This window comes from Monodon monoceros, unplaced genomic scaffold, assembly GCF_005190385.1.
Source record: "Monodon monoceros isolate NGI ecotype Baffin Bay Population unplaced genomic scaffold, NGI_Narwhal_1 Super_Scaffold_21, whole genome shotgun sequence".
NCBI classification, from domain to species: domain Eukaryota; kingdom Metazoa; phylum Chordata; class Mammalia; order Artiodactyla; family Monodontidae; genus Monodon; species Monodon monoceros.
In genome coordinates this window covers 158944887-158968595 of record NW_021703778.1, presented here as the reverse complement: position 1 = coordinate 158968595, position 23709 = coordinate 158944887, and the positions used below count along the sequence as shown (strand labels likewise).

The 23709-nt window shown below is 45.7% G+C and overlaps 1 protein-coding gene across 2 annotated transcripts in view; it reads left to right on the top strand.

Annotated features, from left to right (window-relative positions):
* KCNK10 (potassium two pore domain channel subfamily K member 10) overlaps window positions 1-19339 on the top strand; it is a 138001-nt gene extending 118662 nt beyond the window's left edge. For both annotated transcript variants that reach the window (XM_029238543.1, XM_029238544.1), the window contains exons 5-7: window positions 11707-11893; window positions 16086-16228; window positions 18072-19339. In XM_029238543.1, coding sequence (XP_029094376.1) covers window positions 11707-11893; window positions 16086-16228; window positions 18072-18692 — 951 coding nt within the window. In that variant the 3' untranslated portion in view covers window positions 18693-19339. The remainder of the gene's footprint in view (window positions 1-11706; window positions 11894-16085; window positions 16229-18071) is intronic.
* The last annotated feature ends 4370 nt before the right edge of the window (window positions 19340-23709 follow it).

Here is a 23709-nt window from a genome sequence, read left to right as displayed (position 1 = left end):
GTAATGTCGGAATTGTGTTTTGAGGAATGAACAGGAGTTTTCCAAGCGTAAAAAAGGGAAGAACATCCTAGCAGATGGAACCACCTTGAAAAAGACAGAGAAACATGGATTGGTGCAGTGTTTGGGCACCAGTAAAGGATCCAGTCCCTTTAGAGAGTAAGCTGCAAAAATAACTGGAGTTATAGATGAGATGGGATGGCACATGCTTGCCAACAGTGGGACTCCTCCACAGCTTTGCTCAGGAAGGGGGTTGCCGCATTCTGGAGGGAGGGGAGGTGGCGTGGGCAGCAGGCAGGATGCAATTACTGAATTGGAACAAGGCCACGTCCTCACAGCTTCCACTGTCACCTCTGGCAACCGTCCCTGGGATTCTGAAGCCTCAGACAAGGCCCATCTCTCTTACTTTACCACAGGGAGTAGCTACTTTTCCTTCTCTCTCTAGTTTTCCCTCAAAGGCATGGTTGTCACCCCCTTCCCAAAAGAAAGACAAACTGCACAGTTTCCCAGGGCTTTGTGTTATTTCTCTGGGGAAATATTGCAGTGTTTGTGAGCACGGTCGACACTTTCTGTCTTTCCCTTTTCTCCCCCTCTCGTTCTCTCCACCTCTCCTCCTTTTCTTTCATTGTAAAGGTTACAAAAGGAATAGATGGTCGTTGTAGAGACTTTGGAAACACAGAAGGGTACAAAGGAGAAAACAAATCACATGAAAATCCGTTGCCCAAAGAGATCCACCGTTAAGACGCTGATAATTGAACTTTTGAGTCTTTTCTCTTTGCATCTATATGTAGCCTTAATGCCTGTTGCTCCACTGGCACCCCAGCAGGCCCCTCCCAGCTGTCTTTTCTTCTAGTACTTGCAGGGGGTATCACTCATGTGTGCCCACATCTGTCCTGACCACAGCCTGTGTCCTCCCCCATCAACTCCTCCAGATTACCAATCTTGCCTCTAACCACGGACCCCTCTTGGCAATGCTCCTGGCCCCCTCCTGCAGGTGGAAGACCCCTCTGCCTTGGTTGGTACTTGCTTCTTCCCTGCTGGCCTGGAAGGAGGCTGGCACCACTCTCCCTATAACCCTTCATCCCAGGAATGGATATAGCCTCTTCTATACCACAGCCGAAACTAGCTGCAATTTTTAAAGAGACTTTTCTGAAGATTTAGGAATGTCAGAGAGATATTACCCAAAGCAGTTAGATCACATCTGGTTATCCTGGAGTTCAGATCTCTGGCTGATTTTGGAGTCCAGATGTCTGGCGGTGGCAGGGGACTATGGGGCTATGTCCCTGACCTGCCTCCAAGTGGCTGAAGCCAGTTTTACCCTCACCTCCAGGAGTGGCAGTTTAGCTGAATCAAGAGAAACCAACTATGGCTAAGTTAAGCAGAAAAGAAAAAAATTTTAAATGCTGTTGTATAGCATTTAAAGGTACCCAGCCAAGAACAATGACCCATAGAACTAGACCTGAAAGAAGTCACTGCTATGTCTGCCTGGCACAGACAGCAGCCAGCCCTGCTGACCCCACTGATTCTGGGCCCTGGATGCTGCTACTGACCACCATTGGGGCTACCAGTCCCGGAATGGAGTCCACATGGTCCGTGCTTCTTTCTGCAACACCACTGGTGTGCTCACTGCTGCCTGCCCCCTCCCACTCCCCCCCCCCAGCACCTTGGAAGCCCCCATCTGGTCCTACTCAATTCCACCTTGATCAGGGGCAAGTTTCTCCCCTCCGCATCTCTACCCCACTCAGTGTCCAAGTCCCTCAGTCTTTGTTGAAGAGATTTAGGAGGATCCAGGACTCATGAGAGGTGGGCTGTGCACAGGTGGTGAAGCTGGGGCGCCCACCCTAGGAGAGAGCTCTACAACGAATCCCTTCCTCTCTGCCTCTGGTCCTGCACACTGGGGGTTGTGCTTGGAAGACCCTAGGAAGACTCAGTCCCTTCCTCCCTCCTCCCTTTCCAGGCTGAGTGGCCATTCTGCCCCCTCTCTGTCTCCATCCCTAGCCAAGTCTTATCTAGTCTCTGGGAGATGAAGAAGTGGTTCTGTAAGATGCCTCTGAGAATCATCACCCCTCATTTAGGAATGGCCTTTGGGATGCCAGAGAGAGAAAAGAGAGGGAGGAAAACACAGAAAACCTTCAGATGAACACTTCATGATCCACTCTGCCACATCTGCCCAGTAGTGCCTTGTTCAAAGTCTGACTTACGTCTCTCTGGTTGGGGGAGCCTGGGTTGCATGCTTGTGTCCTTGTAGTAGGGAGGCTGGGAAAGTGAGTAGCTGGCATTCTTCAGCTTCTGTGCTGGGAGGAGGTCTCTGTCTTTCACCAAACAAAAGAAGGGGGTTCAGATGATGGATGGACAAAAAGGAATGACTGGTGTCCTCTAAAGCGGTCATGACCTGTGATCTAATTCCATCACAACATGATAATAGGGTGGTTAGTTGGCCTTCAACAGCATCGCGATGGTCGTGAACAGCACACTGCAGGCTGTGTGTTACCAGGGTGGGTCCAAGTCCATTTTCTAGTCTTTTTTCAACATGAGGAGAACATCAGGAAGCCGGGATGTCTTTTTACAAAATTGTCTTTGGGGTCTCCGCTTTTGGTCTTCTGTGGAGAACTGTTCAAATAAAGCATGCGTCTCTGCTAAACACTTTGCAGGATTGAAGTCATCTAAAACTAGATGAGAATACTTCTAGTTTAAAGAGAATACTTTTCTAAAGAAATTATTACCTGCAGAGACACAACTCCTACCTAAGAGTGGACCACTGTTTACTATTTTATCTTATAGCGCATGTGATGTCCACGCCTGCTATCATTTGCATAGCTAAACAGCCCAGTCATTTCATGAAAGATGAAGGTATACTTTAGTCATTACATTAAGCTCCATTAAAGGGTTTGTATATAACTTAATTCTCTTAAAAGAAAAAAAATATGCCAATTAACTAACAACTGGGACATTTATTGTGTGTGTTCATTTAGTAATACCAATAGGCTTCTGTCTGGTCATGTCTAATCAAATCCACATTCTAATGAAATCCATTCTAATCAAATTAAAGAACAATGCTACTCTTTAATAATCGTGGAAAAATGATAGATGAATAAACATAGATGAATTATGGATTTATTTGCCCACAATGCATACACACTTGGAACTTGGAATGTCCTTGAGGGATCTGTATAAAACTTGAGTAAGATACAAAGAGGACAAGTCTATCAGGATGTGTGATACCCACTTTGGACGACTCTGCCATGAGGCTATCAATGAAAATTCTGCCAGGAGCAGGAACCAACCAAAAAAGTACATTAAGTCTGAGTTCCTTCACCTCCCTGGCCTCCTTGCAGGGTTGTTTCTCTCCAGCACCAGTCTCCTGCCTTGAATCATTTGCAGTAACCCCCTTTACTACCATGGGTGAATCTTGAGGTATTACATATATATGGGCCATATATATGGGAGAACAGGACAGGCAAACAATGTCATCAGTTCTTCCTGTTATACTCTCTCATTCAGTGAATTCTTTCCCCGTCATGGCACTTCTCTCAAGCTGTGATGATATACTTGCTTGTGTGATTATTTAATGTTTGTCTTGCCCCGACTAGCTCTGTGAGGCTGGGGGCCATTCTGTTTCTTCTCACCTGTGGATTTAGCCCTGTAACTGATGGAGAGTAGTGCCTGATAAATGTTTATTGAATGAAAGAATAGAAAAGTTATAGGATTCAACTTCACTCACAGCTTGGAAAATATTCTGCTCAAGAAAATTTCTCTGTTCTTGATGCTTCTGTCAAGTTCCCTCAGTGCAGGGCTTTCCAGTATAAGATTTATTTCTGGGTGACTTTCTATGAAGCCATGTTCCATTCTTATTTAAACTTCTCTGTTTCCAGTCTAACTCAAAGGTTCAAGCATATCTCTTTCTCTTCTGTTTTCTTTGTTTCTCAAACAGAGAGGTGCAAGCCCAGCTGAAAGCCTTCTAATACCTCCAAAAAAAATTTTTTTTAAATAAATTTATTTATTTATTTATTTTTGGCTGTGTTGGGTCTTCATTGCGGTGCGCGGGCTTTCCCTAGTTGCGGTGATCGGGTGTGGGGGGGGCTACTCTTCGTTGTGGTGCGCGGGCATCTCATTGCGGTGGCTGCTCTTGCTGCGGGGCATGGGCTCTAGGCGCGCGGGCTTCAGTAGTTTTGGCACGCGGGCTCTAGAGCACAGGCTCAGTAGTTATGGTGCATGGGCTTAGTTGCTCCGCGGCATGTGGGATCTTCCCGGACCAGGGCTTGAACCCGTGTCCCCTGCATTGGCAGGCAGAGTCTTAACCACTGCGCCACCAGGGAAGCCCCTCAAAGGCTTTCTTAATTTTTCTTGCTTCTCATTGCCTTTTTTTCTCTTGTAGTTCACACATCTTTTCCCTATATGAGTTCTTAATGCTTATTTCATTATTCTTTATAGTTTTATGTGGATGAGCATCCCTCTGGGCTTTCATTAAAAATATCTGTCTAAAAAGAAAGAAAGAAGGAAAGAAAGGGTGTAACCATTGGGAAAGGGTTTGCTCTCCACTTCCGCAATAAAACTCAGGAATTTTTACAGAGATTGACTCAATTATATCCAGGTGCTTTTTTAGCTGCTGACCTAAATCTGGCTGATCTTGGGGGCTTTCTTCAAATCTTCCAACAGGCAAGATAAATAAGACCACAGAAAATACATGCTTGTTTGTCACTTATCTTGATTCTTGGACATGTAGACAGTCATTCCAGGAAGCCCACCAGAAGCTCACAGATGCCTTCTCTCTGGGCTACTCATACCCAAGGTGAGGGCATTTGAAGGCTTTCTTCTCTCCCATGCTTCCTGGGTGCTCTTAGATGCTGGTTCCAGTCAACAGTGACATGGCTAAGAGATGCCAGGAAGGACGAGAAAGAGTGAAGAGCTCCTTGTTAAGCCACAGTGGGGCAAGTGAGCATTTTACTTACCTCGTGTGTTAGGCGGATGCATTATGATCATTGCTCCCCAACTCCGCCCCCTTCGCCCCCGCCGCCAGACCCTGGGCAAGGTTCTTGTCTCTCCTAGACAGCCCCAGCCAGGACTTGTCTTTCCCAATTCCTTATCTTCTTAGCAGGAGGCCCACTGTAATCTCACTCTTTCTTTTCCCCTTTTGTTACATGTGCTCCTTCCTGGTGAGGGGCCACAATCTAAAGAAGAGAATTTACCTTCCTTTGAAAAGAACTTACACCACAGTATGTGGTCTGACTTCCTTCCCCCCTTCATAGTGGAGTAATTACTGAGCTATCGCCAAAATTTTTAAAACAAACATGGTAACAGAGTTGAGATGATTGGGATCTTTGAAAGAACCAAATAAACGGCATCCCCTCTTTCCCACCCAAGGTATGTACCAACTGAGAAATAAGACAAAGGAGATGACAGATCCCAACCTAATGTTACTACGTCCCCTCAACACTAGAGAATTTGGCTTATATTTGTGGAAAAACGGGTTTCCTAGTACAACCTGAGAATTAGACAGGAGATCACAAGGGGGTACTTTTTTTTTTTTTTTTTTTTTGCGGTATGCGGGCCTCTCACTGTTGTGGCCTCTCCCGTTGCGGAGCACAGGCTCTGGACGCGCAGGCTCAGTGGCCATGGCTCACGGGCCCAGCCGCTCCGCGGCATGTGGGATCTTCCCGGACCGGGGCATGAACCCATGTCCCCTGCATCGGCAGGCAGACTCTCAACCACTGCGCCACCAGGGAAGCCCCACAAGGGGGTACTTCTTGAGGGCAGCTTGTTCCCAAAAGGAAGAAGAGAGGAAGAGGCTGAGTTCTCAGTTCTTGCATCAGAGTCAGAGGCTGGAGAGAGGCCTGTGTGTTACAGCGTGTGGAGCCCCATGAACAAGGGAAAAAGCAGCAGGGATGGGAAGGAACACTTTTTCTATTCGGGGGCTCTTGTGTCTTGACTACTGTGGACTGTTTGGCCAATGAACTATGACCTTGAACCCTCGTTAGCAAAGGGAGGGAGAAGAGTGAGTCTACCTTTCAGCTGTCTGTAGCCTAGTTACTGTAGTATTATCATTATATGCTTGTGTGTATGGTGGTGGAGAGGGCATTTTTCGGTGGGAACGTTGTTCATGTTGCTGCTGAAATCTGGGTAAAATACATTTAGAATTTGGATAGGTGAGCAGCTGGGTGTGGCATCTGTCAGGATTGCCAGGAGTTATTCTGTTGATGTGGCTCATCAGGAGGTGTCCCCAGCCTCCTCTCCTTACCATGGGCCTGCCTTTCATACCTCAATTAAAGAGAAGGATCATTCTTCAGCCACGGTTACAACTGGGTGTTTCCTCCATTGGTGTGATCACTTATGTGTTGTTCTGATTTCTGGGACATAGTTTCTGAGTGCTTAGCTAACAAAGATCCAAACATCTTCCGTTACAGGTGGCACACTTTTGTATTCCACTTACAATAGCTACAAGAATATTCCTTTCTTCTCTACCAGGTGATATTTTTAATCACTGGGATGTCATTAGGTAATAACTTTGCCTTCAATGGTCAGACCAGGGCTGGGCACCATGGACAGCGCCAAAAAGACTGTTTTTTGGCCAAAGACTCAGATGTTCCCACCCCGCCCCAGCCAACTAGACTTTGTGTGCATGAGGAAGGAACTTTCTCTCTCTCTTTTTAACTCCTGTGTCCCTTGCAACTAGAACAACCCCTGACATGTAAAAGGTTCTTAATAATTATGTGCTGGATGAATTACCTGGTTGAATTTTAAGTGCAAAAAAATCTTGTGTTCCAATAGAGAATTATCTTCAAATGTTAAAAGCCACGGAATTTTTGAACAGAAAACTTTCAAAGATTTTAATTAAACTGTTCCCGGAGTGGAACAGCTGAGAATTATGATTATTTCTGGATTTTAATTTTTCTTCATCACAGATGCACCTATGTTGGCATTTCAGTGATAAAAACAACTTAATTGTATACACCAAAAGCATTTTCAAAAACTTTGCATGGCCATACCAGCAAAGCACTGAACTGGCCAAAAATCTGTTGGATGCTGCAACGTGGCTCAGAGTCAGATGTTAGATATAACTTTTCTTTTTTTTTTTTTTTGGTATAGATACTATCCTGCTTTTGAGTAGGACATTTTCAGTAGGCCCCACGGAGATTTTACTGCACGATTCTTACTAATGTGTGTTTATAGTTTCTCTGCCGTGGAGATTATAGGCAAATGGTGTTTAACAGCTCTCCTCACAGTTCATAGAATTGCTGGTACTACATGGCTATTCGTTGTGATGTTGAAACCACTCGTTAGAATTGGACTTTTAAAAAAGAAATCTTTGTGAAAAACATAATAGTATCAGAAAATAAAGTCAACTCTTTTGTGAGGCAGCTCCTATTATCTTTCCATTTTGAGAAATCATTCTCAGTTCAATTGTATTACCATGGTGATGTTTTTGCATTTCAACAAAACAAAACTGAACCATAAACTAGAGCTCTGCATGCCTAGCTCCTGTCCTAGGGTTTTTATGACGGTGTCTTTATTATTGAATAAAATCCCCAATGTCCTGGCTAAAAATCACAGCAAATAAACAGTTTCTCAGCCATACACAACAATCTGGATTGCTAACCTCAGAATTCTAAGAAATCTCATAAAAGTGAAAAGAAGAATAGATATTAGAGAGGGGTAAAAAATCAAAAAAGAAATAGCCCACAAATGAATAGAAATATACTTGTTCTCTAAAATAAGATTGTGGAAGTAAACAAACAGGGGAAGACCACTATCCTTGATGAGAACTGGATGTGTGGCTTAGCCCTCTGAGGTCTGAAACAAGTAAACACTACCCGAATTGTCAGCACATGCATCCTCTCTCAAAGGAGAGCTCTTAGAGCCGGCTCCCCTGCCTCCTATTTATGAAATGTATTTTGCTCTTTGGAACAATTGCACATAATTTTGACAACTAAAAGAACTGTACAGGAGGTGTGGTTTGAGTTCCTCAAAAATTCCTACAGTTAGTGCCAGTCGGACGTGGGAAATAGTATTGCATGATACCATCTGCATAAGGAGAAGGAAAACCCACATCATCTATTCTAATCCAAAAAGTGTGAAAATGAGATTTGGACAGATATATACAACTATTCTATCACTTCTGCCCAAATATTGTATCAAACCATCTCTTCCCAGATAACAATTTTGTTAGCCTAAAAACACATTAGCTCAGTCAGATCTGGGCTCTCACAAAGCTTTTTGCTAGCTGCTCTGCCTACTGGTAAATAAGCAATGGGATTTTGCCTAGCAACCCCACCAGGGAAACACAGCTTGACTCCCTAAGTGGTGGGGGAGTTAGGGGGGCAGTTCAAGGAACCCAAAGGCTGTGCCTTTCAGGGACCCTCTGCAGCTGGTTCCTGACACCGCAACCATTAACGGCAATTCTTGTCAGTTTCAGAAGGATGATGAAAAACTTGGGGGAAATTAATTAAAAGGCAAGTAAAAAAGCTTCCAAGATTGTGAGCTGAGACTGTCTGAGAGTTCAGTCCAGAGTCAGCACAAAAGAACCAAGGGAGAATGAGGACTTTTTTCTTATTGAAAAGGAGGTAATTATAGGAGATAATGTATCCAGGAAGGGAAAACCAGCAGTGACCACCTGAAGTTAAACAAAGATTATCTTAAGCCAGATGTGAGGGAACATTTCCTCAATAGCAAAGGGCAACATTAAATCTGGGAATGTCCACATTTAAGGAAAGCCTTGAACTTTTACATCAAAAATGATTGCTAACAATCATCAAGCATTTAGCGGGCACTGTGCTGAGCTTTTACACACTTATTTAATGTTCCAGACAATCCTATGAGGTGGATTTTCTTACCTCCATTTTTAGAGGAAGAAACTGATGCCAGAAAAATCGAGAAACTTGCCCAAGGTCACTCAGTCATTTAGCAGCAGGGATGGGATGTGTCTCAAGCAGGCTGCCCCTAGACGCCAAGTTCTTAAACACCATTTTACCGTAGTAGTGAATGGGTGCAGAGCTAATGAGGATAAGAAGCCCAGAGATCACTGGATGACGTGTTTGTGGTTCCAGCTTGAAAGCTACAGTTTAAAATGTTCAATTAAGGCAACTGTTCTTTTTTTTTAAGTGTCTAGAGGGCAGCAAAAACATGAGTATTCAGAATAACAGATATTGCCAAAATCTTACACCCATATCTCTTCCTTATATAGTGAAGTATGGGTATACGCAATTTCATACACCTACACACACACGTGCATGCAAGACACTTGATTTCGTAAGTCCCTAAAATACTCCGATGACTAAATTCTCCAAGGATTCTCTGAGCATCACCCTAGGATGTCTGGAGGAAGCAACGCAGTGACATGTTGGTTGGCTTGGGCAGTGAGCAGTGGTGAAATGTTTACCTTGCAGGTAAACTCTCCAACAGATAATGCAATTAAGACTCCACCATCTAGCCTTTATTACACACCTTCCTCTCCTCTACAAGACAAATGCTGTCCGGTGCCATCTTCCCTTCTGCCCACCTCCTGGAGCCTGGGAATGTCTCCAGCTTCCTCCGTACGTGCTGCTCTCTTTTGCCAATCTCAACCTCATTTGGATTGCAGTTGCATTCACATCCTAATTTCTGACTTAACTAGTGTCTCACAAACATTTAATTCACTTTAATTTCATTATGCATTTGAGGAGACGATTTACCGAGGGGGAAAATGATGTTCCCATTGCCGGCGATTTGATTAACTGAATGATCTGTGGTAAAAATCTCCTTTTGGGCTTTGGAGTTGTGTACATGTTTACAAACAAAACTAGGCTAATAATAACTAATTTTCTGGATTCTCAGAGGGGCCTTAACTGCCCCCTCAAAGTTCTATAATATCCTATTTGGAAATTCATGAAATGGGTAAAACATTCCTTGTGGTTCTCAGGTAATTTATCTTGTCACAGTACTTTCATTTGTGGAAAAATGGTATTTTCATATGCAGTTTCAAAAATATCAATAAATTATCTTTTTTTTTTTTCTGATGGCTTTTCTGAGGAGATGGGGAGGGAACTATATAAAAGCTTGGATCAATTTATTTTTTCCTGTTCCCACTTTATATACTGAGTACTCTTTTAGGAGTTAGAGAACTTGACTCCTTTTTATAAAGGATTGTATGTCTTTAGCTTTTCCTACGAATATTTAGGGGAATATACTGATCCAGGAACCGGAGTGTAAATAATGCTGATTGAGATTTGTGCAAATAAATATTCTCCACTCTTCCTATCATTTACCTGCCCATTCCATTCTGCCGTATTGAACATACCTGGGACTCAGGACCCCAGGCAGGTGGGACGGATGGTTTTGAGGCATGATTACACAGAAGAGCAGCCTCTCCACTCCTTTTCCAGCTCTTTTGTCCCTTGGCGTTTTCCAGGGAAGAGGTGGTACTGATGTTTGTCTCCGTAAGTCAAGGAGGAAGAGGTGAATGAGAGGAAGGGACGCAGAATCATCATCAAGCTTCGTATCTTGGAGGCCTAGTCATTGCCTTGGCTAGCGTTTCCTGGTCAAGCCGAGTGGTTGATCGTAGAAGAATCTCTCTTGACCATTTCTGTCCTGGGAAACCTGGCTGACGTGACCCTGCTGTGATGAAAGTTTAGGAATTCCTGGACACTGACAAGGTCGCTCAGGGACAAGTTTTTTTTTTTTTTGTTTTTGTTTTTTTTTGCGGTACGCGGGCCTCTCACTGTTGTGGCCTCTCCCGTTGCGGAGCACAGGCTCCGGATGCGCAGGCTCAGTGGCCATGGCTCACAGGCCCAGCCGCTCCGCGACATGTGGGATCTTCCCGGACCGGGGCACGAACCCGCGTCCCCTGCATCGGCAGGCGGACTCTCAACCACTGCGCCACCAGGGAAGCCCTCAGTGACAAGTTTTTATTCTCAGTCTTCCTTCCGAGAGGGGAAACAGGAAGGCCTATTCTTCACGGAGGTTAGTCTGGTTTCTGTCCTTGGAGGAGCACTCTGGCAACTTTGAACTGGTGAATCCTTGAGTAACTTGAAAGTCGGTTTCCATCACTGCGCACCGGACTGAGATCATGCCAGAATTCGCATCTTGGCTCTGCCCCTAATTAGCAACATTTTATGCAAGTTCCTTACCCTTGTTGGCTTCTTTTTGCATCTGTAAAATGAGGTGTATGAATGCAAAGTTCCCTCTGTACTCTGGAGGTTCTCTGCTAAGTTACTGGAAGGCAATAACTAGAAAATAGATCACATGGTGAGGATTTCCATGACGTAAATGTGTACTTTTGCAGAAACTCAATCTAAGCAATGTACAAAGGTCCAGGCACTCTGGTGTTAAATATATATTTATGATAGTATGTGGCTTTGGTTGAGTAATGGTGCTAGGGTCCCCTGATGACAGTCTGTAAATTATTCAGTTTAGTTGCCATGCCAGTGTTGTCTTGAGTGCCATTCAATGGAACACCAGTGTGCCTCCAGTCTATCTCTGGACTCCATGGGCATGATTCTTTGGCTAAACCCCAAGCTAAGTGGGGTTTCTTGCCCAAGGACCCCTAGACCCCCTGAAAACTTCTGAATGTGCATTTCTCTAGGAGAGGGTCCACAGCTTTCATCAGATTCTCACAAAGCTGCCCATGACCAAAGAGAGGTTCAAAGCCACTGATGTTTTTTTCTCTGCCTCTGTCTTCCAAATCCAGGGTGATGGAGCTGACTTGCCTCTCCTTCTTTCTCTTTTGCTGTTCTTTAGAAAAAGCAAGTGAGTCAGACCAAGATCCGGGTCATCTCGACCATCCTGTTCATCTTGGCCGGCTGTGTTGTGTTTGTGACAATCCCCGCTGTCATTTTCAAATACATTGAGGGGTGGACGGCCCTGGAGTCCATTTACTTTGTGGTGGTCACTCTCACCACGGTTGGCTTTGGTGATTTTGTGGCAGGTAAGCACCCTGGGCATCCCAGTTACCAGGGCCCTGGTGGGGAAAATATTCTGCCGGCAGTGCTTTTCCAAACCATGAGAAAAGATGTGGGAGAAGCAAATGAAAAAGGCTCAGCATCACTGCTGCTGTGCACAGGCTTGTTTCAAGCCCGTGGTCCTATGCGATGTAAACAGCAGCGGGCTGCTGCCTTGAAAGGAAGCCAGCCTCTCCCTCCCCAGGTTGCAGAGTGTCCTTATCACCATATGAATTATGAGTGAAATGAATTTCTCATTGGATTTTGGACTTCTGAATTGTATTAAGGCTGCTTGAATCAGTTGATAAAGGCTATATTAGCAAGTGGCAAGTACGAAACTCTGGAGAAATTAGCGTAGAGTATAGTCTGCAGTGATCTGCAGATTAAGCTGCCTGATGCTGAGGTGAGAGCCGCTGTCCCGGCAGAAGTTGTCCTGGGCATGTCCGGATGCAAGACTTAAGACTCAGGTGACCTACCAGGAGCTGAAAACTGCCCCGAGGGAATATAATATTATAATGGCTTCTGCATGAATGTATATAGGAGAAATAGCCTTCATTGTAAAAATAAATGCCAATGAACTGTGCTTAAGGAAGCAAAAGAAAACCACCATCAAATGCATCTAGGGACTGGGAGCTTGAAAATTGAGATGAGATCTGACATCTTACGTGGACCGCTTTCCGAGCGTGGTAGGAAGGCAGGAATAGAAGGAGGAGGCCATCCTTCTCCTTCCTAATGGAATAGTTCTAGGTGGTCAGAGAGTCGGTCATTTTCTACTTCAAGAAGTGAACACTCTGACCAAGCAACTCTATCATAAGTTATACATTTATAGAGGACAGGGATCTCCTCTCCCGGAATCTGGAAAACAGAAAATTCTGGAGAGGCTGTGAAGGCTGGTCAGCAGGTGCGTCTCCAGGTTAATTCTGGAGTGATTTTGTAGCTATTCCAACTGGGAAGAGGAAGACTGAAGTCCACTTTGTAGAAATAGCGTTTTAATTTTTTCTCCCTTTTTATTGGCTAAGGACTAAGAACTGCAAAGTCAAAGGGATTAAAAATTGTTTACAAAGAGCCCGAGGCCTGGGACCCCACCAATCTTTCCTTATGCACAGTGCTCAACCATTGTGCAGATCCTCAGCTTGGGCAAGAGGTCACTTGATGCCATTTGATGAGAGGCCTGAAGCTCTGGAAAGACACCACACAGAGAAATGAGGAAAGTAAGAGGAACAGCTGTCTGGTTAATTCCTTAGCATCACCCATAGCTGCACTGTGGGAAAACTCAGCTGAGGTTCCAGTCCCAGGTAAACACATGTAACGGCAGCTGCAGTTTAGAGCTATTTCACCAGCATCTTTTTTCTTTTCTTTTTTTTTTTTTTTTGTGGTACGCGGGCCTCTCACTGTTGTGGCCTCTCCCGTTGCGGAGCACAGGCTCCGGACGCGCAGGCTCAGCGGCCATGGCTCACGGGCCCAGCCGCTCCGTGGCATGTGGGATCTTCCCGGACCGGGGCACGAACCCGCGTCCCCTGCATCGGCAGGCGGACTCCCAAGCACTGCGCCACCAGGGAAGCCCTTCACCAGCACCATTTGCACTCTGTTGTGCTGCAGAGCCCCCTGTGCTAACACTGGCCTGTCTGGAGGGCCGTCTTCTGGAGGGCACTTATGGTAAACCCTGCTTTCTAACCAAGCGCTCAGTTCCATCTGTCAACCTGTTAATCTGGGGCACAAATAGCACAGCCTTGGGAGTATGAGATTTAAAAAATTACTTGTGATTTAAATTTGTTATTTATCCTTATGAGCCACCATGGGCTGTGACTACAGTAGTGCACACCAGCACTTGAGCTGATGTTTACTTACCTGGTAAGGCTGTGACTGCCACTAGCACTGTTTTTTTTTTTGTTTTTTTTTAATGACCTTTAACAATGGAAGATTTTAATGGAGCAAATGGGCAAATCTACAGAAAAACACATAGAATTGTTAGAATGTTTTAAAGTCTGTTTTTGTTGTAACTGAGTGAGAGAAAATGGATACGTTTTCCCCATGGGTTTTTGATAACGGTGGTTGTACATGTAAGTATGTGTCCCACAGAGTACCTTTCTTTTTTTTTTCTTTTACTTTTTATTTTATATTGGAGCAGAGTTGATTAACAATGTTGTGTTAGTTTCAGGTGTACAGCAAAGTGATTCAGTTATACGTATACATGTATCTATTCTTTTTCAAATTCTTTTCCCACTTAGGTTATTACAGAATATTGAGCAGGGTCCCCTGTATAGCACTGTTTTAACTCCCTTACTCACCGCAGATTACAGAGCCATATTTCCTTTGTCCTGAAGTCTCCGCAGACTCGGGTCTTCTATAATTCACGGTGCTGACTGCAATTGGACCAGGCCCTTCTAAACTGCAGTTTCCAGGGCTAACATAGACCAATCTGAAGAATGCATGTCTTAGAACACTGGAAGTATGTCACAACCTTTTGGCAATACTTTTAAGAGCAAAAGGGAAGGATGCCCGTCATTTTAAAAGATACATTAACAAGAGTTGATGGTTGCTGTGACTTGACAGGGCATCAATTCAGAAATATCGGTCAGAACATCAGTCACCATGCAGGATCAAGTGCTGGTTTATTTTGTAGCGGACTCACTTTAGGACAGTCTAACAACATTACAAGCATTTTGGACCCTGCCTGGGAGCACATACTGAGTTCTGCATTCCAGGCTAGCAACTGATAAAGGAACAGGCAGCCTTGTTCGCTAGCGCACCCTAGCGACAGTCTTTTTTGGGTGATGGTGACTTGTGAAGGTAAATATTTATTTTTAGATAGCTCCAAGGAGAAAGCTGCAGAGTTCTCTAGCCTAGCGCAGAGATGAAATGAACCTCGAAACCCACTTAATGTTGCAGAAACTCCAACTGTATCCTGGAGAAAGCTGAGTGGGGAGAGTTGCCCGAAAGGGCAAAACAAGGCAGCTACACCAAACCGAGGGGGGTTTAACCACAGAGCCCTTTAGCAAAATTTGGAATTCTAATTTTAAGAAGTGGCTGTAGCTATGGAAACCTCGCGGGCGGCGTTGCAAAGTGGGTTTGGTCACCCCGAAAAGAGCCACAAGCCACAGTGCCTGCCCAGCTGCCTTTGGGAGGTATTCTTGATACCATAAGAGCTCAGCATGGATTCAAGGATGCTAGATGAGGTTACAAACATGCCCCAGTGGGAAAGTCCAGTGATCACTCACCATGTGGTACCATAATTACCAATCCATGGTTCAAGTTGGTTGTCTTAGAAATGGCCACCTGCCTGCTTCAGTGGGCAACGACATCTCACAGAGTGAGAGCAAGGCTGTTAGTTATTTCATGGAGCTTCCTTACTTCTTTAGGAGAGGGTGCTGGGCTTGGAATCTCTTTTGCATGGCTACCTTAGGCAGTGCCTATAGGAGGCCTAGAATAAATAGGCTAATTACTTGGAATAATGACTGCTCCTTTCAATGGGACAGCAGTCAATGCAGTCAGGCAACTAGTCAATTTGGTCTGATGGATTTTTACTGTAATCCCTATTTGTAAAGGGATTGAACTAGCTGGCCTTGAAGGTCCCTTTTCGTTCTAGCACGGTGATTCTAATTGCTCAGTCTAACTGACCCTATGGATTAGCATCATGTGAACACCATCCCTTGGTTAGCACTATTGCTTGGGTCCGAGTCTCAGGAATACCATTAAGTCTAATATTACTTCCATACATCTACTCATCTCTTGGTTCATGCATGTGTGCTTAAGAAGGACATGGTTCCAAGAGTTCCCAACCATTCGGGATTATTTAATGATATTTTATTTTTATTAAATTTAAGGCAATTTAAGAAAAACTTGACAACCGGGCCTGCTCTGTTGTCTTCTAATTCAAGTCATTCATCGTCAAGCTCAGGTTTAGACTAGGTGGATCAAGTTGGCCACTGAATATTTTTTGTTACGGGTATTATGGTTAGTGGTCAAGATTCAGAGGAAGTTAAGCCACAGGTCAGGCTACTTTAGGGAAGAGACACGTCTTTTCCTTGCCATCCCACCGATGTCACATTGTGTATTACAGCAAGCCTAGTAGCTGTTAGATGGTGATGGACGACATTTCTGCTACACAGACTGGGATATGTTTGCTCTGCGAAGACTATATACTAGATCCTGGTTAAAGTAACATTTGGTTGTTTTCAGGGGGAAATGCTGGCATCCATTACCGGGAGTGGTATAAGCCCCTAGTGTGGTTTTGGATCCTTGTTGGCCTTGCCTACTTTGCAGCTGTCCTCAGTATGATCGGAGATTGGCTACGGGTTCTGTCCAAAAAGACAAAAGAAGAGGTAGGACCCCTTTCCAGATTCTATGAATGTTCCTGAGATCAGATAGGCTCGTGTTAAGAATTACCTATCTCTATTCTGTGGGCTAGACTGTGTCCTACTAAATGGAGGGCTTCTAGGCTTCCTCGTTTTGAATCCTTGAATTGTTTTAAACGCCAGGCTAAATGGAATAGCAGTTATTTCTGGATCCTTTTTTGGCAGGTGCGAAAATCTGATGACCCACCAGCCCACAGCTCCTGGAAAGACTAGTAAACAACAACTTATTTTTAAAAAAAGAAATGAAAAGAAAAACAAACAAACATAACAGAGGTAGATTACATTTGAGGGAGGTGTGCAGTTGTCCCCAATCAGCAAATATGTGAATTTTTCTCAATTCCATATGAGACTGAAGTTACTGAACTGTGGCTGGCCGTGGGGAAGTGAACTCAAGGGGTCCCTTTCACTTATGCCCCCTCTTGGTTATCAGATCTGTAGAAACAAGTATATCTCTGTAGCCAGGGGCACACAGTCTTTCCTTCCTCAAATAAATGTGCATGGAAACCTACACAGAGGCAAGAAAAGGAAGGCATAAGGAGGAAAGGTAGATTTTGTTTTTTTAAAAAAATGTCCACGTAGTTCATCTGGAAAGAGAGGAAAAGAAATAAGAAAGAGGGAGGGCAAAGTAAAGAGAAGGAATGTGCTAAAGAAAGGAAAGGAGATAAAACCCAAAGAAACACAAAGAGGGGCAGCCTCTTTAAGGGTGACTGTTCCCTTCCCAGAACGTGGTCATTTGATGTGGAAGGCCCCAGGAGAGCGTTGTTGAATGGAGACGTCTCCCAGATCACTCCTGGGGGCAATGCTTTAATTTTCCTGGCTTGCATAAGCCATGTCAATGCACTCTCTAGTCCGATTCCCCAGATAGCTAACTGGCCTGCTGAAAATCAGCTATAACGAAAGAGAAAGCCACAACATAAATACTGACGTTCCTCAATCCAAAAGTCCGAGTTACTCATCTGTACAGGAAAGCATGAGACTTTAACTAATAGCCCTGCTGAAAAAGAGCCCAGAGATTTGGGATTGATCCTCATGCAAAACTTCACTCTAAGGAAGTGTGTTCTGTGGGCTTTGGCAGAACACGCCCCCTTCCTGCACCTTGACCCTGGAAGTTTGGTTACCATGTGCCCTGGAGGGTCTTCTTAAACCAGGGTTAGCACAAGGCCATAGCACGGCCCAGATATAGGGTGATCACCTTGACCAGTGTGCCCAGGACTGAGGACTTTCCCTTTTAAAAGCGCGACATTCCCAGGCTAACTGGGACAGGTGGGTCACCTTTCCCAGATAGAGATGGATCTTGGAGGGACAGGGAAGGGCAAAGGACCTGCTGAACACCTGCTTTGTGTCTGCTGAACGTGCTAGATGCATGCCTGCCTCACGTAACAGGAAAAACCCCGTGAGCTAGGCACGACCGCCCCGGAGTTATGCTGGAGGAACGAGGCCAGACGATTAAAAAGGGGGCGGAAACAACGGGAACTCGGGCCTGTCCGACTCCAAACATTGATCTCTGCCCCAGAATGCCAAACGCCTCTCCTCCTTCAGTCACGGTCTCCAGATCTCAAGCTTCCATTGGGTTCCCCAGCAGGTGTGCCTTCCCGAGCCACGTTAGACCCGAGCCATTCGGAGGTGGGTGTCTAGGCGGCAGGAAGGGCGAGGGCAGAGGTAGCATCCCGGCCCTCCCGCTGGGCGATGCGGGGGGGCCCCGCCGCGGCCCCCTTCCCGCGGGGACACCCGAGGGCTGCGCGCCTGGGGCGGAACGCCGAGGCGGAGGAGGATGCCTCAGCGCGTGGCTGTTTTCCCGTCTCTCCGCCAGGTGGGTGAAATCAAGGCGCACGCGGCCGAGTGGAAGGCCAACGTGACGGCGGAGTTCCGGGAGACGCGGCGGCGGCTGAGCGTGGAGATCCACGACAAGCTGCAGCGGGCGGCCACCCTCCGCAGCATGGAGCGCCGGCGCCTGGGCCTGGACCAGAGGGCACACTCGCTCGACATGCTCTCCCCCGAGAAGCGCTCCGTCTTCGCCGCCCTGGACGCGGGCCGCTTCAAGGCCTCGTCCCAGGACAGCATCAATAACCGGCCCAACAACCTGCGCCTGCAGGGGTCCGAGCAGCTCAACAAACACGGGCAGGGAGCCTCTGAGGACAACATAATCAACAAGTTCGGGTCCGCTTCCAGGCTCACCAAGAGGAAGAACAAGGACATCAGAAAGACCTTGCCCGAGGATGTTCAGAAGATCTACAGGACCTTCCGGAATTACTCCCTGGATGAGGAGAAGAGAGAGGAGGAGGCGGAAAAGGTGTGTAACCCGGACCACTCGAGCACGGCCGTGTTGACTGACTGCATCCAGCCGCAGGCCGAGATGGAGAATGGCGTGGCCCCCACGGACACCAAAGACCAGGAGCGCGAGAACAACGCGTTACTTGAAGGCAGAAACTAAACGGTAAGGACATTGGACTTGACCCAGCGTTGTGGGTTTTGTTTGTTTGTTTTTTAATTCACCCTGAGACACGTGCCTTAAACAAGACTTCTCGTTAGTCCGAAATTACATAGCATCGAAGAATATATTTCACTGTGCCATAAACGACTGAGAAAGCTTGCTCTGCCCAAAGGAATCAAAGAACAAGGACTTCACTTTCCATCTCGACCGCAGGACACCCAGGGAGCCTTCGCAGGCATAGGAGGTCACGGCCGCAGAGGTCAAGGGCACGTCCAGGCGATGCTGTGCCCCAGTGAAGCGCCGCCCCGCTCTGGCGGGTAGAAAAGGGCAGCTATTCCTTAGACCATACGTCTGAAAGGAACAGGTGTGTCTTTTAAATGGAGTCATTTCCTGAACCTACCGTTAGCGATATGTGCGCACACAGAAGGGGACTGGATTGGGGTGTGAAGTGGTACTTGTAACTTGGGTTAGAGTGGACATTTTAGAATGTTGCTCTGAGCTCCAGTTTTGATACAAACGGTTCAGTGCATACCTAGCCTTTCTAAGCTCCAAATGAATGTCCTTGGGACCGGAGAGCACCTGGAATTTGTTGGAAGCAGATCAGAGCGCACATATTAAAAGGTGCAATTGCTTTCCTCATTACAAAAGAAAAACAAATCACAAACATATCACACTGTGGATATTACCTTAACCAATGGCAGAAGCCTACTGAATTTTGTCTTTCTCACCGGGGCAGGTGTCCCAAAGAACGTGCAAGCATTGGTGAGAACTCAGCCTCAGCCGCTGTATGGTTACAGGCAAAAATCATGCATCTTCCTCAGTGGGTGCAACGGTGAAAATAAACCGGCTTTTGAAATGTTCATGTTCACTTTTCCAGTGGAACTTCTGTTACAATTTGTTTTGATAAGGGGGGAAAAATACCAAAACTATTGCCTTGCACGATGCCGGTGGCTTGCTGTTCTGTCTAGCTGATCCTAAATTTTTATAGACATCCTGCATGTCTGAGACACACCAAGGAGGACCATGGCATCATTCCATCTCAGGGCTTCTTGTCCCTTTGGGTGTCTTAGGGTAGACATAGTGACCCGAGGCCCAATCTTGCTATCTGCAAACAAAAGGAAAATTAATCCCTCAACCAACCCTTGTACAAGGAGATTGAATTGTTTTCATTGCTTGCAGCTTAAGTGCCATTATTGCCATTTTAAAAAAATAATACTTAAAAGAAGTATTTGAAAGATTTCACTTTCCTGTGTGGGTGTTCCTTTATTCCAAAAGCATCACTTATTTTCCTTTGCTCCTTTCTCTCCTCACACCTGCTAGTCACTAAAATTGGAACACCACTGGGATTGATTGTTTCTAGGCAAAGAGCAACCAACAAGGGGTGATAATTATGATTGTTCCATGAGGTTAGAACATCCAGTGAAGGAAAGGGGGGAGTGGCTAGTCATAGGTTTGGAGAGGAAGATTCTAAGTGAATTTTTATCAGAAAGGGAAAAACACGTACTAGGCCAACCAGCCTGTGTGCGCCTCAGCCTTTTTCAGAGTTGGCTGGCCGTTACGCGGGTTCAAACTTAGTTATTCGTGCCACACACTTAAGCATTTGGACCTGGCAACACTGGGAAGTTGCTGGTTATGGACCTCCCAGGCTCGGTGCCACTGTTTGCAGATGTCACATAACTAATACAGAGAGGAGATTTATCACAAGATCACAGGACTAGCAGAGACTTCCAGAAACCATCTAATGCTTTCTGGGCTTTCAGGGAAAATTATACCCACCACATCCTTGACTACTGGAACCATGGCAGACCTCTTCCTGCCCATTTCCCCCAAATACACAGCTCTCCCTTGTCTAGAACACATGTAGCCCTCTGGCCCCCGCCCCCACCCCCCAATTTTAGGCTCTACTTAAAGTTTTGGCATTGCTTTTGGAAAGGAGCCAAGTAAGAATCAAGTTTGATGAGACCCCTCCTGTCCGAGGTCGGTTTCGGTTAACGCCTCCACGGGGCTGTGGCTCACTGATGACATCCTGTGTCCACATAGTAATAAATAGACACTTGGAAAACAATGTATATGCGGGTGTGGGTGTTGGTTCTTGTGGGAATCATTCCAGCCTGACATAAAATGTGTTTTAAGAAATTGGTAGATAACTGGGGCTTTTCTTATTCTGTCAAGTTAAAAGCTTCCTGATTAAACTGTCCAAGGATCTCATTCATTTGGGTTTCCGCCCTCTGTTACTTGGTACCTTCTTTATAATAGTGGGTTAAAATTCTAGACCCTATAGGCAGATCTGGCCAAGCGGCTTCCCTGTCTTGTATCCAGTGGCTTCCATGGGCCAGGCTCTAGATGAGGTACTTTATGGGCGTGGGCTCACTGAAACCTCCCAGCAATACTCTCCGGGAAGTGTTTGGAAACCCATTATACAGTTGAAGACACAGAGGCTCAGGGAAGCTAAGTGAGTAACTTACTTAAGATCACACAGCAAGAAGGTAGTGGAGCTGGTATTCAAAGTCTATCTGACCAAAGTCTGCTTTTGACTTTGCTACAGCGTCCGTGTCATGCACCCTTGTGAGTGTGAGTGTGTTTGTGTGTGTGTGTGTGTGAATGTGTGTCTTTCTAGTTTCAAGGACACAGCATACAGAGGTGGGGAGAAGATCTTTACTGCCAAGACGGTATGAGGTCTTTGTGTAAACATGGCCTAACGAGTTGCCCTTGCAGACGCTGATTGGACATTATTTTGGTTTTAGTTTTGGGAATGCTCTAGGTGGCATCCTTTCTGTATTGTTAAAAATGCCCTTTGAAAGCACGCTTTTGCACTTTACTTGCTTATCCTGCAGGAACTCGGCCTACAGCTGGAATAAAACAATTCAAAGCTCTAAGCTGCACACTTTACCAAACAGAACAGGCGTTGGTGTGTGTGTAAATGCTCGTCCAGATGAGTCAGATCACAGTAATATGGAGGGACCGAAAATAGCCCTTGCCTGGGAGTTCCGCAAGTACAGATGGGGCCGAGGCCCTGATGAATAAAGTCGAAGAAGAGCCCACCCTTTGTGGAGATTGACCCATTAGCTCTGTGGACAGAGTGTTTGACAAGCTATAACGTACTCTCCAGAGGAGAAGCTGAGACTTCATGTGTACAAGCTAAGATTTGGGGGGAGGCCAGTTGTTTTGGAGTTGCTTGAAAGTTACCTTTTTAAGATAGGACCAAGTAACACGTAGAATTTGCGTGGATAAGGCAAAGCTGCTACAAATTCTACATACGCGTCGGCACAGCCCCGTCCTTCCAACCTGCATTCCCCACCCCACCGTCAACCTGGAGAAAACGTTTTGATTTTGCACATGGATAGAGCACAGGGGCAGTAACTTCAGTGTGCAGTGTCCGTTGTTTCTCCTGGTAATTGGGTATTGAATTTCTCCTCCACATGGATGTGGTGAGAACCAAGGGACAATTTGGAGAGACTTCAGCTCAACACTCAGTCCTAATCCAATAGTGACTCTAGGACTTTATCACTTTTGGGGAAGGGCCTTACGTGTGTGTAGGTACGGGTGTCCCCGACCTACAGCTAAGGTGACTGGGACTGTTTGTCTGTGCTCCCCAGTCCCAGACTGTGATCTTGGGCCCCTCAGGCCCCTTGCCTATATCTCTGTTACCTCGTCAGCACATCAAGGGAGCGGAACACAGCTAAGCGTTAAGGTCCCTTTTAGTTCTGCAGTTCTCTGACCAAACACTCCCTGGTCCATGAGTTAATTACATTTATTAAGAACATTACTACCTGGGTTTGTAAACACTGACTAACGGGCCCCACTCATTTTAGGCGAAGATGAGAGCTTAGTCTCTTGCCCTCTGGGATTTGTTTTCTTGGTGATTGATGGAGACCAGATGTATTTGGGAGCCTGGTATCCACATTAGGTCCGTGCCCTGTGTAGACTCACTCTGTCACCTTACAAGCACACTGTCACCTAGGGGACTCATGCCATGTGGGCATTTTTTGCATGGTGTTAAGACTAAAGAATTTTAAGCTGTTTTTATTTGCAGTCAATTGTAGTAAAGTTTACCTTTGATTACTTTATGAATTCATATACTATAGACAGACATTTCTTACTCAGACGCCTACACACACACACACACACACACACACACACACACACACACAGAGGAAATGGCTGCTTTGGGTTCTGTGAGGACTGTTCCATGTTGAAAGTCCTAGTTGTACTAGATGTTAGCAAACCACCCTTGCCTCCCTCTGAGATGATGCTTCTTGGCTGAGTCGATTGTCGATGCTGCTCATATATTTGTATGCTTAGTTTGGGGGGTTAGTGAGAATGTGGCCAGAATTTGGGTAGGTCAGATTTTTACTCACTGTATTGGGTAAGAATGTCGACCATTCCAATGTGTACTGTGGTTTCTGAACAATAGGAAAGGCATAGGAAAACAAACAAACATGCAGAGGCTCTCTAAAAAAAAAAAAGATAAGAAAAGCCAGTACTGCATTTCATGTCTCTGCTTCCTGCATCCCGCTGATGTCTTAAGGGGGGAGGGTGATATACTTTCTCACAGTTATGATGCAACTGTGTGCAGACAGTGGCTGCGTGAGCAGAGGGAACTCTTGGTGGTAGAGTGTAAGAGCTAGTAATGGCCTTGGAAAATACAGATGGCAACTCTGTGAAACACAGGTGACTTTAATTTGGCTTTGTGGGTGCTGTGAATTCTGCGTATGGAAACACTGGAATAGCATGCTGATTCCAGGGCTGTAAATAAAGTCCCAGCCTCTGTCCTTGCATGAGGAACCAGCTGCTTTGTACTTACTTCACCACCCCACCCACAGGCCATGGAAACCTCAGTCCTCCCAGGGCGGTACTCAAGTCATGTGACATCGGTGCAGTGGCAATGAGGAGAAATAAGAGGTGTCTCTGATTTTACCGAACGTGATCGTTTTCACAGGTGCCTAAGAGATTTGGAATCTTTCTGTTCTCAGTTCTTAAGTGAAAAATCTCAAATAGTTCCCTGTGCATTACGAAA